General features: G+C 45.9%; 1 protein-coding gene across 4 annotated transcripts in view; it reads left to right on the top strand.

Moving 5' to 3' along the window:
• obscn (obscurin, cytoskeletal calmodulin and titin-interacting RhoGEF) overlaps positions 1-18,183 on the top strand; it is a 435,173-nt gene that overhangs the window by 138,716 nt on the left and 278,274 nt on the right. For all 4 annotated transcript variants that reach the window (XM_033043588.1, XM_033043597.1, XM_033043606.1 and 1 more), the window contains exon 34: positions 11,044-11,316. In XM_033043588.1, coding sequence (XP_032899479.1) covers positions 11,044-11,316 — 273 coding nt within the window. The remainder of the gene's footprint in view (positions 1-11,043; positions 11,317-18,183) is intronic.

An 18,183-nucleotide genomic window follows, 5' to 3' on the forward strand; every position in this document is an offset into this window, starting at 1 on the left:
GGGTAATTTTCTTCACATGGAATACAAACGAGAAATGGCAGAAGGAACTCCTTAAATCTTTTGGTAATGTGAAGGAAAGAATGGAAGAATAATATCCTGCAGTCGGTGATTCCGAGGATAAGTTACCCAAATGTTTCCACAATCCTGTTCTGCAATAGCAGTCCTTTATTTCTTCATTTGCCAATTGCTGAACTATAAAACAAATAACATTGAAAACTACTGAATCATCTGTCATATATATGTTAACCTTACCCGCTGGAAAACAACTTTGCAGACAACGATTTGAAATATAAAAGGGTGATATCTTTAATGCTTCCAAAAATAGTTTTAATATTATTTTTCCTGCCTAAATATCACAGTGCTCATTTTCAAAAACATCTTGTTGCTCCTGCGAGATGCTCCCTCTAAGGCCTGGGTGTATACCTTTTAAGAGACTGCTGTTTGTCAATTTGCAACAATTGAGATACTTAAGACCTGACACTGAGACTGCATGGATGGCTGATCCCAAGATGTGCATTGTTTGTAGACTTTAGAAAATATTACTACCACATGCTGTTACTAGCATAAAATAGGTATATATGTAATTTGAATAAGAAAAAGCGGTAGTGAAAAGGAATATGTAGGTGAGGCAAGTGCTCAGATGTGCGTTGAAAATAATTGTTGCAGCATATGATGTTGGAAAATGAAAATGTAACAACTTTCCGACGTCAATCATTTTATTTTATATAGCAGTGTAATCAAACATGGTTGTAGGCTAGTTTTTAAATTGTTATGCTATGTTAACGTATGTGGGATTATTTATTGAATTTCAAGTATTGGTTGTTGAAGTGGATAGTGCAAGTTGCATTTTATAGCGAGACACGTGTTGTCAAACAAAGAGATCTTTATTAAGTTAACACAAAACAGCTCTCAGAACGACAACAAAAGGCAAGGGCATTACCAGCGGTATATATAACTCCAAGGGGGACCCGTGACCTGCTCTTCCTGCCATACCAAGTCTCGTGACCCAACCCCCAGAGCCGAGGGTTCGCAACACGAGTGACTAACCACCAGGGACTGCCACAGGACACCCCCCAGAACCAGAGGCACAGAATCAAAAGGGAAGACGAACGAGGCGTTGGCCCCTCACATCAACTAACAGCGAATGAGCCTGCAGGAAATTGGCGCCCATCAAAACAGCTGGGACATGTCGGCAACGGTGAACAGCCAGATGAAATGGCAAGACCCAAAGATGAGGGGGATCGTGCGGACGCCATAAGTCCTTATGGTACATTGGCATATCATAATCAGTAGCATCAACATACTCCTCAGATTGTAACCAATAAGCAACTCTGTACACCTTGTTTTTCCTCAACTTTTCAAATTTTGGCATTGTAAACCACAAGTTTTTTGCTCTTCAAACCACACATGACATGCCTTTCTGCCCACTACTTTCCCATTAAGAATGTCCTGTAGATTCCATTTCTTAAGAAAAGGATATATTGGGAAGGCTCTGATTTTAAGTTCTCTCGCTGGAGCAGGTGGACAGATTGCTTTGTCTGCACTCTGTTCCCACGCGAATGGCGACAACGAATGAAGTGATTCCTGTGCTTACAGAAATGGCAAAGTTTGCCATAGGCCGGGCAATGTTCACGGACGCCTGCATGCGAACCTCCACAGTTCACACAATTATTAATGAACTTAACATCAGATCTACTGGGCACTTGTGAAAACTGGTGTTGGGCCTGATAAAATGTGCCGGCAACAATTACATCATAGGCAGAATGGGGACCCTACCCCAAAGACTTGGTGTGAGAGTCCGTCATCTCTGCAACACGACAGTGATTTTCAGCACTTTCCAGAGTGAGATCCGCATCACGTAGAAGTTCATCACGTACCTTATCATTGAGAATACCATAGACATGTCTATCACAAATCAGATCATCACATAAATTGTCAATCGACTGGCGATGTGCTTTAAAGAACTGATGTACGCTTCGACAGGTTCGCCTTGCATCTGGCTGCACGAACACATTTTATGGCGCTCCATCACACAGCTGTCTGAATTTGTTAAGTAGACACTCAGGGTCTTGTATAGATTCAGCCGGAACTATCTGGACACCCGCCGCATTATACTGTGCTGGGGCGTAGTGAAATCTTCGAGCACGTCGAGTGACCTCTGTACCGGCCAGGTTGAGGAGAATGGAGGCACGAACATCTGGAGCGGCGGCAGGATATGCTGCGTGAATATACACGGTGAAATCCCCTTCAAAGGTGCGCCAACGATCGGTGAGGTCACTATCAAACATTAAAGGTTCAGGCTTACGAAGAGTACCATAGTAAAACAACAAACTGATCAAAAAAAACAAACTAAAATAAACGAAACCAACTAGGCGAGTAGAGGGTTCGAGACTTCTGACACCATGTTGAAATGATCAGTCTCACACATAGAGATTGGAACCCATCAGGGGCCGTGGAATGTTTTTGAAAGGGGGGGGGGGGGGGGGGCTGAGCTGAGCGATCACTGATCACCGGCCTCAGGGGTAACCGGTGAGGGAGCGGAGCGACCGAGTGGCGGGAGGTTGGCACAATTATTTTTTTTTGTTGTTGCTCGACCTCCAAAAACTGGGGGATAATACAGGCCATCCCCCAACTCAATCCCCCATCCCGCCCCCCCCCCCCCTTCTCTCTCTCCCTCTCGGGGCCGACCCTCTCTCTCTCTCTCTCTCGCTCCCTCACTCTCGGGGCCGTCTCTCTGTCTCTCTTTCTCTCTCTCGCTCGCTCTCTCCCTCCCTCTTGGAGCTGACCCTCTCTCGGGGCCCACTATCCCTCCCTTACGCTCGGCGACTAATCACAGCGCTTTGTTCACTGCCCCATATCTCGACTGAACTGCGCTGTGATTGGCCGTTGAGGTGAGGGTGGGTTTTGGGGGGGGGGCAGTCAGTTTCCACCACGGCTGGTCGTGGTTTTGCCACGCTCACTGTGCGTTTGTTCTAAGATTCTGGATGGCGGAGGTCCTCAGAAGAAGAGAAAAATAAACCTGCTGGCCGGATAATTTCGGGTTAAGAAGTCATGTCTCGCCAAAAAAGTGGAGGGGCTGCAGCCATTTTAGCCATTTGATATGATAACATCATCTCTCATCGGGTCTTATTATTTTTAAGGTAGAGTATTCTGTAGTGCAAGTTGCATTTAGCCATTTGATATGATAACATCATCTCTCATTCTTTTTAAGGTACAATATTCTGTCTATTTGACATTGACGTCCAGTGCTTTAAATGTAGGATCCTGGGCAAAGTTTTTATTGTGGCAGGTTAAGTTGTAATTCCGGCCCTAAACTTAACCCCCCCCCCCCCCCCCCCCCATAGTCTGGTTCAGTCAAACACCAAATACGAGCTCTGGAAATCCAACTCTCTTTATTGTGCATAATACGTATTCCAATACCACGGGACCAATCCTTGTCTCTACTCACTCGAGCCCAACAGTCTCGCTCAAATAGAACACAGATCCCAGAAGATCGGCACACTCCAATGTGCTCCCCAGTCTTTTATACCCTCACAGATTCTTGGCACGAAAATACATGCGGGCGGGGGGGGGGGGGGGGGGGGTGCAACCCCTACAAGCCATTTATCGATACGGGCTGCAAAATACATTGAATTGAATTTCCGGAAGTGGCTGCTCTGCCCAAGCCGCTGCGGCTCGCCTGCAGTCCGTCTGTCTTTTTTGTTTTCGTTTGTCCTGTTGTTTAGTTTATTTCGTTTATTTTAGTTGTGTATGTGTGGGGGGGTGGGAGAAACTGTTTTTAGTCTCCTCCTTCGCGGGGATGCGACCTTTTCTTGTCGTATCCCCCGTCTCCGTCTGCGCTGAGGCCTAATCGCGGAGCTGGCGGCCTCCAACTGGGACCGACCTCGAGGCTCCGGATGCAGAGCCAGGACTTTCCAACGCGAGGCTGGCCGACTTAGGGGATGTGGTGGCGTTAAGCCGGCGGCGACCCGACCGAAGCCTCAGAGGCTCCGCCGCGCGCCCAGTGGACGACATCGTCGGGAGCTCACAGGTTCCAGGTTGGTGACTGGTTCTCCAGAGCTCCCGCAACGACAGCTTTGTCCGCTGCACTGGAGGGTGGCAGCTTCGACTGCCCGGGGCCGCGGAGTTTGAACCAGCCCGTTCGCGGAGCTCGGATGCGGCCGCTGGGCTTACCATCACCCGGCGGGGTCCCAACATCGGAAGCCTGGATCGCCTCAAGGCAGAGGGAGAATAAGGAGGGAAGAGACAAGGACTTTAAGACTTTTGCCTTCCATCACAGTGAGGTGGTGCCTGGTAGACTCACTGTGGTGGATGTTAAACTGTGTTAAGTGTGTTTTATTATTTTATTCTATCTTATGACTGCAAGGTATACAATTTTGTTCAGACTGAAATGTCTGAATGACAATAAAGGATACATTACTTTACTTTGAATAACAGTTCCCTAACCCAATCATACAATAGTACATAACATAGTTTCGACACGAAGCACTTAGGGGGAAACACTTCTGTTAAGTAAAGAAACATTATTCCCAGGTAAATTAAACATCTTTGGCGAGGCCCCTCTCCTGGACCAATCATAATTAGCAGCGGGAAGACCTGCGACATAATTGTATCCCATCATTTCCCCAACCAATCCCAAGCATGCATTTGTAAGAGGACCTAGCTTCTTCTGCAAGATCTCAAACATATTAACAATTACAGGCCATCTGGACATCAACCTCTATTCAATCCCTTCTCAGGCCACCGACTTTCTGGGGCCGTCTATACCTCATGGTCCTGAAGCTTTTTGCAAAAGATGCCAAGCAGGGTTTACAGATCTTTTAAACAAACATCCTCCTTGTCAAGTACCCCAAAATATCTGATATTAACAGTTTTAGCCCTGGTTTCAAATCCAAGTTCAAGTTCAAGTGAGTTTATTGTCATGTGTCCCTGATAGGACAATGACATTCTTGCTTTGCTTCAGCACACAGAACATAGTAGGCATTTACTACAAAACAGATCAATGTGTCCATATACTGTAATATAAACACACATGAATAAATAAAATGATAAAGTGCAAATGATAGGTAATTCGTTATTAATACTCACAGTTTTGTCCGAGCCAGATTTAATAGCCTGATGGCTGTGGGGAAGTAGCTATTCCTGAACCTGGTTGTCGCAGTCTTCAGGCTCCTGTACCTTCTACCTGAAGGTAGCAGGGAGATGAGTGTGTGGCCAGGATGGTGTGGGTCTTTGATGATACTGCCAGCCTTTTTCAGGCAGCGACTGCGATAAATCCCCTCGATGGAAGGAAGGTCAGAGCCGATGATGGACTGCGCAGTGTTTACTACTTTTTGTAGTCTTTTCCTTTCCAGGGCGCTTAAGTTGCCGAACCAAGCCACGATGCAACCGGTCAGCATGCTCTCTACTGTGCACCTGTAGAAGTTAGAGAGAGTCTTCCTTGACAATCCGACTCTCCGTAATCTTCTCAGGAAGTAGAGGCGCTGATGAGCTTTCTTGATAATTGCATTAGTGTTCTCGGACCAGGAAAGACCTTCAGAGATGTGCACGCCCAGGAATTTGAAGCTTTTGTCCCTTTCAACCATCAACCCGTTGATATAAACGGGGCTGTGGGTCCCCATCCTACTCCTTCCAAAGTCCACAATCAGTTCCTTGGTTTTGCTGGTGTTGAGGGCCAGGTTACCATATGAACAGTTGCTCGATCTCTCTTCTATACTCTGACTCATCCCCATCAGTGATATGTCCGACAACAGTGGTGTCGTCAGAGAACTTGATGATGGAGTTCGCACTGTGACCAGCTTCGCAGTCATGAGTATAGAGTGAGTACAGCAGGGGGCTGAGCACGCAGCCTTGAGGTGCTCCCGTGCTGATTGTTATCGAGGCTGACACATTTCCACCAATACGAACAGACTGTGGTCTGTGAATGAGGAAGTCGAGGATCCAATTGCAGAGGGATGCGCAGAGACCCAGTTCTGCGAGTTTGGTAACCAGCTTGGAGGGGATGATTGTGTTAAATGCCGAGCTGTAATCGATGAATAACAGCCTGACATATGAGTTTTTGTTGTCCAAGTGGTCCAGAGCGGAGTGGAGGGCCAGCGAGAGAGCATCCACCGTTGATCTGTTGTGGTAAGCAAACTGCAGTGGGTCCAGGTTTTTGTCGAGGTAGGAGTTGATTTGCTCCATGATCAACCTCTCAAAGCACTTCATCACCACCGGCGTTAGTGCCACTGGTCGATAGTCAGTGAGGCACGTCACCTTACTCTTCTTGGGCACTGGTATAATTGATGCCCTTTTAACGCAGGTGGGGACCTCAGAAGTGAGAGTTTGAAAATGTCCATAAAAACTCCAGCCAGTTGGTCCGCACAGGTTTTTAGAACACGACCCGGTATACCATCAGGTCCAGGCGCTTTTCGAGGGTTCACCCCTCTGAAGGATTTCCTGACGTCGGCCTCTGTGACTGAGACTGAAATACCATCACAGCGAATGGGGGCTCGGGAAGGCACATCAGTATTCTCCCTATCAAAGCGTGCGTAAAACGCATTGAGCTCGTTAGGGAGTGGTTTATTCGAGCTGTCTCCTGATTTCGCCTTGTAGGAGGTGATTGCATTCAGGCCCCGCCACAGCTGCCGAACATCTGTCTCATTCTCCAGTTTGGAGCAGAAGTCCCTTTTGGCATTTTTGATGGCCTTACCAAAGTCGTATCTGGACTTCTTGTAGGCCACTGTATCATCGGACGTGAATGCCTGGTGTCTGGACTTCAGAAGAGTGCGGATCTCAAAGTTTATCCAAGGTTTCTGATCGGGAAACACTCGGAAGGTTTTTGTGGGGATGCAGTAGATAGATGGATAGATAGATAAATAAATACTTTATTAATCCCCTTATTCAGGGGAAATTCTGATGTCCTTGCAGCACACTAATAAAAATACAACACAGTATTCATAAAGAAATTCAACACCAAAACATCCCCCCACAGTGCTCTACACTTTTCTTTAAGAAGTCTGTAACGACTGTGGAATATTTGTTCAAGTCCTTGAACATAGCCCAGTCTACAGACTCCAAACAGTCCTGGAGTTGTTCCTCTGCCCCCCCCCGACCAGCTTTGTACTGTCCTCACTTCTGGGGGTGCTCTCTTGAATTGCTGCCTGGAGGCAGGAAGAAACAGCACCGCGATATGGTCGGATTTACCGAAGTGAGGGCGAGGGATAGAGCGATAGGCATTCTTGATGGTGGTGTAGCAGTGGTCGAGGGTGTTAGGTCCTCTGGTGCAGCAAGAGACATGTTGGTGGAAGTTAGGGAGTGATATCTTGAGGTTTGCCTTATTGAAGTCCCCAGCAATGGTGGTAAATGCCTCGGGGTAAGACGTCTGGTGTTTGTTGACCACGGCGTGCAGTTCCTCCAGTGCCAGACGGACGTCTGCTTGGGGTGGGATGTAGACCGCGGTCAGGATGATGGAGGTGAATTCCCTCGGAAGGCAGAAGGGACGGCACTTCACAGCCAGATGTTCGAGGTGTGGAGAGCAGGTGTTGGACAGGACTGCCACGTCTGAGCACCACACAGAGTTGACCATGAGGCAGACGTCCCCTCCTCTCCCTTTCCCAGATGCCAGGGTACGGTCCATACGGTGGATGGAGAACCCTTCAGGTTGGACCGCTGAGTCTGGGGAGCTGGGGGTGAGCCATGTCTCTGTGAAACAGAACACAGCGTATTCCCTCAGCTCCCTATGATAAAGCAGCCTTGCCCTTAAGTCCACCACTTTGTTTTCAAGGGACTGTCAAGTCAAGTCAAGTCAAGTTTATTCGTCACATACACATACGAGATGTGCAGTGAAATGAAAAATGGCAATGCTCGCGGACTTTGTGCAAAAAGACAAACAAACAAACTACAAACAGAATCACATATTCTTTTACATATTAAATATTGTGGGCGGAAGGAAAAAGGTTCAGTAAAGTTAGTTCCTGGTGAGATAGGAGTTTACAGTCCGAATGGCCTCTGGGAAGAAACTCCTTCTCAACCTCTCCGTTCTTACAGCATGGCAATGGAGGCGTTTGCCTGACCGTAGCAGCTGGAACAGTCTGTTGCAGGGGTGGAAGGGGTCTCCCATGATTTTATTGGCTCTGGAGTTGCACCTCCTGATGTATAGTTCCTGCAGTGGGGCGAGTGTAGTTCCCATAGTGCGTTCGGCCGAACGCACTACTCTCTGCAGAGCCTTCTTGTCATGGGCAGAGCAGTTCCCAAACCAGATGGTAATATTTCCGGACAAGATGCTTTTCACAGCCGCTGAGTAGAAGCACTGGAGGATCCTCGGAGACACTCTGAATTTCCTCAATTGCCTGAGATGGTAAAGGCGCTGCCTTGCCTTACTCACGAGTGCTGCGGCGTGCGGCGGACTGTACGTTGGCCAGTAGGATAGTAGGGAGAGTGGGCCGAAGTCCCCTGCGCTTTTTCTGACCTGAAGTCCTGCCCGTCGGCCACGTTTACGGACACAATGGAGGCTTCCCCTTTGTTTCCAGGTACTGAGTTTACTGTACCTGCTGTTTCTGCGGACCTGCGCTGGAACGGGGATTCCTTCACAGACGCAGCTCCAGCTCCGTAACGAACGGGGGCTCCCCCAAAGTCAGCAGCTCCAGCTTTGTTGTTTCTGGAAGATCCAACCCGTCGGCTCTGGGGGTCATCTCGGGGTTTCCAGGTACCGTACCTGGGATCCTCAGTCGGGTCGGGAGTTTCACAGCCAGCGTGAGAAAATTTAAATTCCGGGGCTCCCGCAGCTGCGGGAGATAGCGAAATTGCCAGCGCTTTCAGCTGCCCAAGCAGCTTGTCTGAAACGGCACCGATTACTTCGGTTTCCCTGATGCAGCTAAGTTGGTAGAAGTTGTAGGTGAATCTTTTATGTTCTGGTGCTCCGCCATCTTGTACATGCTTCTACTGAATAATTGATGTCAAATGAGCTGGTGTGATTTTAGTTTGGGTTAATGGGAATTATGCAACTGGGTAATAAATGACAGGAGATTCGCTGAACCATATCTAGTTAGAGCATTTTATGAGGATAATATGATTCAAAACTGGCAGCCACCGCACTTACTTAAAGAGACCTTGTTACAATCATCATTTAATTGCCAATTGAGAATCTGGGTGCTGATTAGTTTCCCAGACAGTATTACAGTAATTTAATTATTCACACAGCATGGAAACAAGGCCACACCATCAAGCACCCATTTACTGTAATCCTTTCTATTTGCGCAAAACGGTATCGCGAAAGCGCTGCGAACTTTCGCCAACTCACTCGCCGTTCTCCTGTGCTGCAAGTGCACCAAGTTTTGTTCCGATCGGTGGTCTATTGTAAAAGTTAGCGAGGTTTAAAAATCTTAAAAACCGCTTGTGCGCTAATCGATCTCTCCTGCCAGTCAGCGCCGCGCGGATTGGTCTTTTCTCCTGTCACTCCGCGGGATGATCCGCCACTTCCTGCGCCATCGCGTCTTTGCTGAGGGACGCTGCGGGTGGCCGGCGGAGGTCTCCAACCGGACATAATTTTCGGAAGGGTCCGGAAGCGGCCTGTAACGGCCCGGCGCAGGAGATGTCGCCAAACGGAAAGTGGATAATCTGATCCCGGCGGAGGAGAACGTGCAGTGACCAGCGCCTGCTGTGAGTCACCATCGCACTGCCAGCTCCGTCCTCTCTGGCCCCCCTCGCTGGCTCCTGCCCCCCTTCCCGTGATACTCCCCCACAACCCCCATCTTTTCTCTGAGCTCTCTCCCCCCCGCCCACACGCCCCCACACCCCTCCCGCCCCCATACCCCTCCCCCCTACCCACACACCCTCCTCCCCCACAACCTCCCCCCTCCCCCCCGCCCAAACAGTGGAATTTACATTACAGGAAGATTTCAGTAATTAGAAAAATGGAAGGTGATAGGTTATCCATGTGGTCTGCCTCTCTTTCCTATTGCAACAACCCCGACAACTTCCCTGCACTCTTTTCAACTGATTGAAGCATGTGAGGGATAATTTTCTTTCTCCGAGGGCTGACTCCCTTGATTGTGCCCTGGATTGTCCGTCATGGAAAACATTGTGATTGGCATGCTGAATAATTATCCCTGCTTACGGCTAGAATATTTTCTCAAGTACAATGGCAAAGCATCAGAAATTTGCAAGATAATGGTAAACAGAATGGTGGTGGCAATACTTGGCAGCAACAACAGAAGGAAGGACTGTAATGTTGAATTGATTAAATGAAATGAAAACAGAAACATGGAACTTGAGATTATTGATTAGGCTAAGGTAACATGATGTAAGGTAGCACTGACAATGACAGTAATACCATGAATGTAAGTCTTATCGTAAACAGCCTTATTCAGGTTATTTATCCATTTTTATTGTGCATTGTTCACCGAATTAAGAGCCAATCATTGATTGTATATTAATCTTAGACTGTTGGTACCTGGCATAGTAGCAGATACCCTTTTTTCAACTGTTGGATATATCTTCAATGCCCATTAATCTTCTAGAGCACCGTCCAACAATTTAGAAGCCATCTTAATGGACATTTACTGCCTTCAAATTCATGGAAGTGTATGCTGTACCTCAGCTTTAAGATGTTACAGGCTAGCAGGAATTGTTTGTGTGTTGGCCAAGATCCCTATTTTACTTCATCCAAGGAACTAACTGTACAACATCAAGCATATCCATCAAAAGGCATTGCGCATCACATGTGTGTTGTCACTGTGTGAACAACTCGATGGTCCTGCCCACTTTAATATTTAAGATTTAAACATTCAACCTAAGGACTAAAAGTTTGATGTACAAGAATTGCATGGAGGTACATAACATTTCAGCTAACTACATCTGTGAAAAGAATGCTGTGCTGTGTACTTACGTTGTTTGAAAACTATGTTGACACTTTTTACTAATAACATCAAAGACAGAATATCTTCATTTCATCAGTATGGGTTAGATTTAAATCTAGGTCTTAAAAGAAGAATTCTAACTTGCTCCTCCTCCTGGTCCTCCTGCAATGGAAGAAAGTATGCAATTCTTATGTACTAATTACAGGTCAGAAAGTTCGAATGGTTGAAGATGTTGAAGATGTTGAAGTCTTTGAAGGAGAACTGGCAACATTTACATGCCGGATATCACCATCAGATTATACTAATGTACAGTGGTCCTTGGACAAAACACCTCTCCATACCAATGACGTGAATGAAATCAAAGCACTGGAGAATGGCTATCATACTTTAACTGTTAAAAAACTTTCAGTCAAAGATTCTGGTAATATAACATTTGATGCTGGAGATAAGAAAACTTCTGCTGTCCTTACAGTGAAAGGTAAAGTTTTTATTAAAAATATATTCAAATGACATGAGAAATTTACATAAGATAAATACTGTAAAAGCATTTCTTCCCTTCAATGAACCATGATGCAAGTTTTTTGTTACAAACAACATCACGATTATATATAATTGCACATTGTAGTTTCTCCAAAGATTTGGAGGTTGCTTCTTTATTCCATTCAGTGGAAAGTTGATGTTAATTCTAAAGCACTGGTCAGATCAGTGCATTTTAGTCAGCAATGTTAGGATGGCTTTGAATTAATGAGAGGCTGTTGCAGGGATTGGTTCTGCGATCCTTGCTTTTCACAATCTATATCAGTGATTTAGAGGAGGAGACCTAGTGTAATATACTCAACTTTGCTGATTTTACAAATGGCAGAGTGAGCTATGAGAAAGGGAGGCTTCAGGAAGGTATATCGCACATATCTTGCAGCCCATCTTAAATAGACGGACAACATTAGCCACACTCCAGTCTTCCTGCATCTAATGATGATTCATAAGCCTAAGCAAGGGCGTCTGCAATTTCTGTAGCTTCCCACAGCATTCTCTGATATATCTGATCAGGCCTGGGAGATTTGTATACCTTCATATGCCTTTGGGCAATTAGCACACCCTTCTACCATAATTCTGACTGTCCTCAAGACACTTGTACTAACAGTCACAAGATCCCCAGTCTTCATGTCTTTCTCCATGGTATAAAATAATGGAGAAATACTCATTGAGGACCTTACCCATAGCCTGTGGCTCCACACATGGATAACTCCTTTAGTTTCTGTGGGGCCCTATTCTCCCTCTTGTCACCCTCATTCCCTTAATGTACATAAAATCTTTGGATTTCCCTTAATATTATCTGCAAGAGCTATCTCCTGCCATCTTCTTACCCCCCTGATTTACTTCTTAAACTCCTCAGTTTCTAAAACTCCTCCAGAGATACACTTGATCCCAGTTGCCTATCCCTGTCCCATGCACCCTTCGTTTACATAACCAGAGCATCAAATTTTCTTGGCAACCGCTTCCTCACGCCCACCTGCCTTGCTCTTCACTGTAACTGCATGCTTGTTATCGTGAACTGAACTCTTGTTATCACACTTGTAGGCATTCCATTTTTCGGTTGTTCTTTTGCCCGCAAACAACCTACTCCAATGAACTTGAACACTTTCCTGTCCATTTGCATCAAAGTTGGCCTTGCCCCAATTCAGAATTGGGAAGGCATTGCAGATGCTGGTTTAAACCGAAGATAGACACAAAAAGCTGGAGTAGCTCAACTGGTCAGACAGCATGTCTGGAGAAAAGGAATAGGTGACATTTCGGGTCGAGACCCTTTAGACTGAAAGTCAAGGGAAAGGGAAATGAGATATATAGATGGTGATATAGAGAGATATAAAACAAATGAATGAAAGATATGCAAAAAGGTAACGATGATAAAGAAAACAGGCCATTAGCAGTGGGTTAGGTGAAAACGAGCTAGACAATGAAACTCACCAGGTCGACAGTGAAACTAATATAACTGGACCGATGGAGTGAGAGGGGATGCAAGGTTTACTTCAAGTTAGAGAAATCAATGTTTATACCGCTGGGTTGTAAGCGGCCCAAGCGAAATATGAGGTGCTGTTCCTCCAATTTGTGTTTGGCCTCACTCTGACAATGGAGGAGGCCCAGGACAGAAAGGTTAGTATGGAAATGGGAAGGGGGGTTAAAGTGCTTGGCAACCGGGAGATCACGTTGGCCCAGGCGGACTGAGCGAAGGTGTTCAGCGAAATGATAGCCCAGTCTACGTTTGGTCTCGCTGATGTATAAGAGTCCACACCTGGAACAATGGTTGCAGTGGATGAAATTGGAGGAGGCGCAAGTGAACCTCTGCCTAATCTGAAAGAACTGTTCACTCTGTCCAGGGACCCCTTTTATTCTAAATATGTCATTTCATCCCCTCTTCCCACCATGAAAAATAACAATTGTTCATTCCTGTTTGGCACAAAAATAAGATGGGGAAAATGAATCAATCATGGAGAAAATGTTGGGATTGTATTAGATCCTAAGGGGAAAATATAAAAAGGACAGAAAAATGTAGCAAACCTTATTTCTAGGTGCGGTTTAGATTTCAGCACAAAGGACCATGGGATTGATTAGAAAGGGGAAAATAGAGTATGAGAGTGAGCTTGCCGAGAACATTAAAAAATGACTCTAGAAACATCTATAGGTATGAGAAGAGAAAAGATTAGTGAGGCCAAATATAGGTCTGTCAGAACTGGAGGACAAAGAAATGGCAGACCATTAAATTCATGTTTGCTCTACCTACACAAAGGAGGATATGAATCACCTCCAAGGATCGTTGGGGAATGTAACATCTAGTGAGAAGAAATCGAGTGATTTGGATGAGAATGTAGATGGAATGGTTCATAAATTTGTGGATAATACTAAAATTGTTGGATAGGCTGAGGAATAACAACAAATGGAGTTTAATTCAGATAAATGTGACTTGTTGCATTTTGGTAAGATAAAACAGGTCAGGACTTACACAATAAATGGTAGAGCCTTGGGGTGTATGGTAAAACATAGAGATATTGTGGTGCAGTTAAATAGTTCCTAGAAAGTGGTGACACATCTAGAGAGGGTAGTGAAGAAGGTAATTAGTATGTTTGCCTTCATCAGTTATGGTATTAAATATAGGAGTTGGGTTACAGCTGCACAAGACATTGGTTAGGCCACATGTGGAGTACTATTCTGGTCGCGCTGCTATAGGAATAATTTCTGAGCAAAAAATATTTATGAGGATGTTAGCAGATTTGGAGGGTTTTAGTTATCAGGGTAGTCTGGGTTCTTTTACCATAGAGTGTAGGAGGCTGAGGCGGGACCTAACAGAGGATTATAAAATAATTAGAGTAATAGATAAAATGTATGTGAAACAAGCTGCCAGTGGAATTGGTAGCCAATTACAACATTCAAAAGATACAAGGAGAGATACGTGGATAGCAAAGATTTCGAGGGATGGGATAGGGGCCTGATGCAGGGAATTGGGATTGCTCATTTATTTAATTTGGTTGATATGGGTGAGTTGAGCTAAATGGCATGTTTACCTGACCCGTAGCTATAAGAAAAGAAAAAACGAAATAATATCAGTAATGTTAGAGAAATGATGCGAGGTGAAACTGGAGGTTTCATTGATCAATATATCCTCAGGGCCCGATATTCTGCATTTCTGAATGTTAACGGAAGTGATCCTAGAAATAATTAATGCATTACTGGTCATTCTTTAGACTCGGGAACAGTTCCAACAGATTGGGCGATGACTAATGTAACCCAAATATGAAAAGGGAATTATAGACAGGTTAGCCTGAAATCGATGGTGAAGAAACTGTAAATTTTAGAGTTCATTATAAAAGAAATAACAGTAGAGGACTTTAAAAAATGTGTCTGCCAATGTGGGTTCTTGGTTCATTTAAGATGTAAAAGTACAAAAGGTAGGGTGACAGCATGGAAAGGTTGCATGTTTAAACTATCTACACCTTGTGAAACACAATAGATAGCAAAATGAAAGGAAATGAGATGCAAATGACTGGAGTAAAAATAAACATAATATATGCAATGGTCCCATACCAGCCGGCATTCTCTCCTCTGATGGGTTGAGATTTGTGCCATTTGTGCTATTGCTTCAGATCCTGTGTGTGCATGGTTAATGTGCCTGTTCGGAATAGGCAGCGGGTTTATGCGGAAGCATTATTTGAGCCTTATTATAGTAGTAGTAGGTGGTGTGGAAGTTATATATAAGACTTGATATTGTAGTCAATGGCTAATAGGGTTACATCTATTGAGCAAATGTATTGGTGCAATTGACGGAAGATTGAATTTGGCATAACAGTAAATTTGGTCATTCACGTGAGAACGTGACACCATATCCAGGTTCTCGGAGGATCAACACCTCACATTGGTGGTTGGTTTGAACTAGTACCCGACTTCTAATGGGAAGAAGACTTTTATCCAACTATTTGACAAAAGCTTATAATAATAATAATAATAAATTTTATTTATGGGCGCCTTTCAAGAGTCTCAAGGACACCTTACAAAAATTGAGCATGTAGAGGAAAAACATGTAAGGGGAATGAAATAAATAGTAGAGACATGACTAGTACACAAAGTAAAGACAGAATTCAATACAAAACACAGTATGAGGCAATTAATGCACAGATGAAAAGGGACGGGGACGTGGGGCTAAGGATAGGCAGAGGTGAAGAGATGGGTCTTGAGGCGGACTGGAAGATGGTGAGGGACACGGAATTGCGGATCAGTTGGGGGAGGGAGTTCCAGAACCTGGGAGCTGCCCTGGAGAAGGCTCTGTCCCCAAAACTGCGGAGGTTGGACTTGTGGATGGAGAGGAGACCGGCTGATGTGGATCTGAGGGACCGTGAGGGTTGGTAGGGGGAGAGGAGGGCAGTGAGATATGGGGGGGGGGCAGATGGTGGAGGGCTTTGTAGGTGAGGACCAGGATTTTGTAGGTGATCCGGTGGGAGATGGGAAGCCAGTGAAGTTTTTTGAGGACTGGAGTGATGTGATGCCAGGATTTGGTGTGGGTGATGAGTCGGGCGGCTGCGTTCTGGACCAGTTGGAGTCGGTTGATGTAGGTGGAGCTGATGCCAAGGAGAAGTGAGTTGCAGTAGTCCAGTCGGGAGGAGATGAAGGCATGGATGAGTCTTTCAGCAGCGGGAGGTGTGAGAGAGGGTCTGAGTTTGGCGATGTTGCGGAGATGAAAGAAGGAAGTTTTAATGACATGGCGGATGTGAGGCTCAAGGGAGAGGGTGGAATCAAAGATCACGCCAAGGTTGCGGGCCTGGGGAGATGGGGAGACAGTGGTGCCGTCGATGGTGAGAGTGGGGTTATTGATTTTGCTGAGTGTGGCTTTGGAGCCTATGAGGAGGAATTCTGTCTTATCGCTGTTGAGTTTTAGGAAGTTATGTTGCATCCAGGTTTTTATAGCTGACAAACAGGAGTTGATATGGGAGAGGGGGGGGTTGTGGGGGGATTTGGTGCCGAGGTAGATCTGGGTGTCATCGGCGTAACAGTGGAAGTCCAGGTTGAAGTGGCGGAGTATCTGACCAAGGGGGAGGATGTAGATGATGAAGAGGAGGGGGCCGAGTACGGAGCCTTGGGGAACGCCTTGAGTGACTGTGGCTGTAGCAGAGGTGTGGTTGTGGAGAGAGATGAAGTGGGATCTGTTGGAAAGGTAGGAACGGAGCCAGCTGAGTGCAGAGCCTTCAATGCCGAGGTCTTTGAGTCTGGTGAGCAGGATGTTATGGTTCACTGTATCGAAGGCTGCGCTCAGGTCGAGGAGGATGAGGATGTTGAGGGAACCAGTGTCAGCAGAGGTGAGGAGGTCGTTGAGGACTTTGAGGAGAGCAGTTTCTGTGCTATGGAGGGGGCGAAAGCCAGATTGGAGGGGTTCAAGGAGGTGGGAATGAAGTTGCGACGCAACGATACGCTCCAGGGTTTTTGAAAGAAAGGGGAGGTTTGAGATTGGGCGGTAGTTAATGAGAGAGGAGGGATCAAGACCAGGTTTCTTTAAGATTGGTGTAACGGCAGCAGTTTTGAAAGCGGAGGGGACAATTCCTTGGGACAATGAGGAGTTGAAGAGATTAGTGAGGTAGGGGCAGAGAACGGGGAGGCAGGACTTCAACAGGGGAGTGGGGAGAGGGTCGAGGGAGCAGGTAGTGGGTTTGGAAGAGCTGATGAGTTTGGAGATTTCAATAGGGGTGACCAGGTCAAACTGGGAGAAGAAGCAGTGTGGAGGAGGGATAAGGAGGTCAGTGGAGATGTTGAAAGGAGGGGCCTTGGTAGGTGGTGGAGTAGATGCTGGGGAGTCGGGTACAGGGGATAAAGATTGATAGATGGTGCTGATTTTATCAGCGAAAAAGTGGAGGAATGAGTTGCAGAGATCCGGAGTAGAGGTAGGGAGAGTGTTGGCTCGAGGCTTGAGGAGGTTGCCCACTGTGGAGAAGAGGGTTCTGTGGTTTAGGCAGGGATCGGTGAATATGGAGGAGAGGTAGGCAGATTTTGCAGCAATGAGAGCATCTTTGTAGTCAGTGAGGTGGAGTTTGTAAGCTTTAAGGTGGACTGTGAGAGATGATTTCTTTATAAGTCGTTCGAGTTGGCGACCAGTCTGTTTCAGTTTACGAAGTGCAGGTGTGTACCAGGGTGAAGATGTGTTGAAAGTTACGGTTCTTGTTTTGAGGGGGGCCAGAGTGTTGCGGGAGGTAGACAAGGTGGAGTTGAGATGGTTTGTGAGATCATCAGGTGAGATGGGGGTTGAGTCCAGGGGGAGAGTGGTGGAGAGCAGGTCAGAGAGATGGTGGGAATCAATGGATTTTAGATTTAGATTCTAGAGCTACATAGAAAATCTGTTTGCTTCCGTTTGCCTGAGATTAGCCATGGCTTCCAGAATTAAAGCTTTCATCTGTAAAGAAATGCAGCAATGGCATAATAATTGTTTAGTGCCTTAAATTTGTGCTAATTGGCCACAAAATTAACCTCACAGACCTCACATGCAGTTAGTGCTGTATTATCCAATTGTTGTAATTATCACTATGACTAAAGAAATTTCTCCTCATCTCCTTCTGAAAAGAACGTCCTTTAATTCTGAGGATGTGACCTCTATCCTAGACTCTCCCACGTGGAAACATCCTCTCCACATCCACTCTATCCAATCCTTTCACTATTCGGTATGTTTCAATGAGGTCCCCCCTCATTCCTCTAAACTCCAACTACAGGCCCAGTGCCGACAAACGCTCATCATAGGTTAACCTACTTATTCCTGGGGTAATTCTTGTAAACCTCCTCTGGACCCTCTCCAGAGCCAGCACATTCCTTCCTCAAT

Source organism: Amblyraja radiata, chromosome 2 (assembly GCF_010909765.2).
Source record: "Amblyraja radiata isolate CabotCenter1 chromosome 2, sAmbRad1.1.pri, whole genome shotgun sequence".
Lineage (NCBI taxonomy): Eukaryota > Metazoa > Chordata > Chondrichthyes > Rajiformes > Rajidae > Amblyraja > Amblyraja radiata.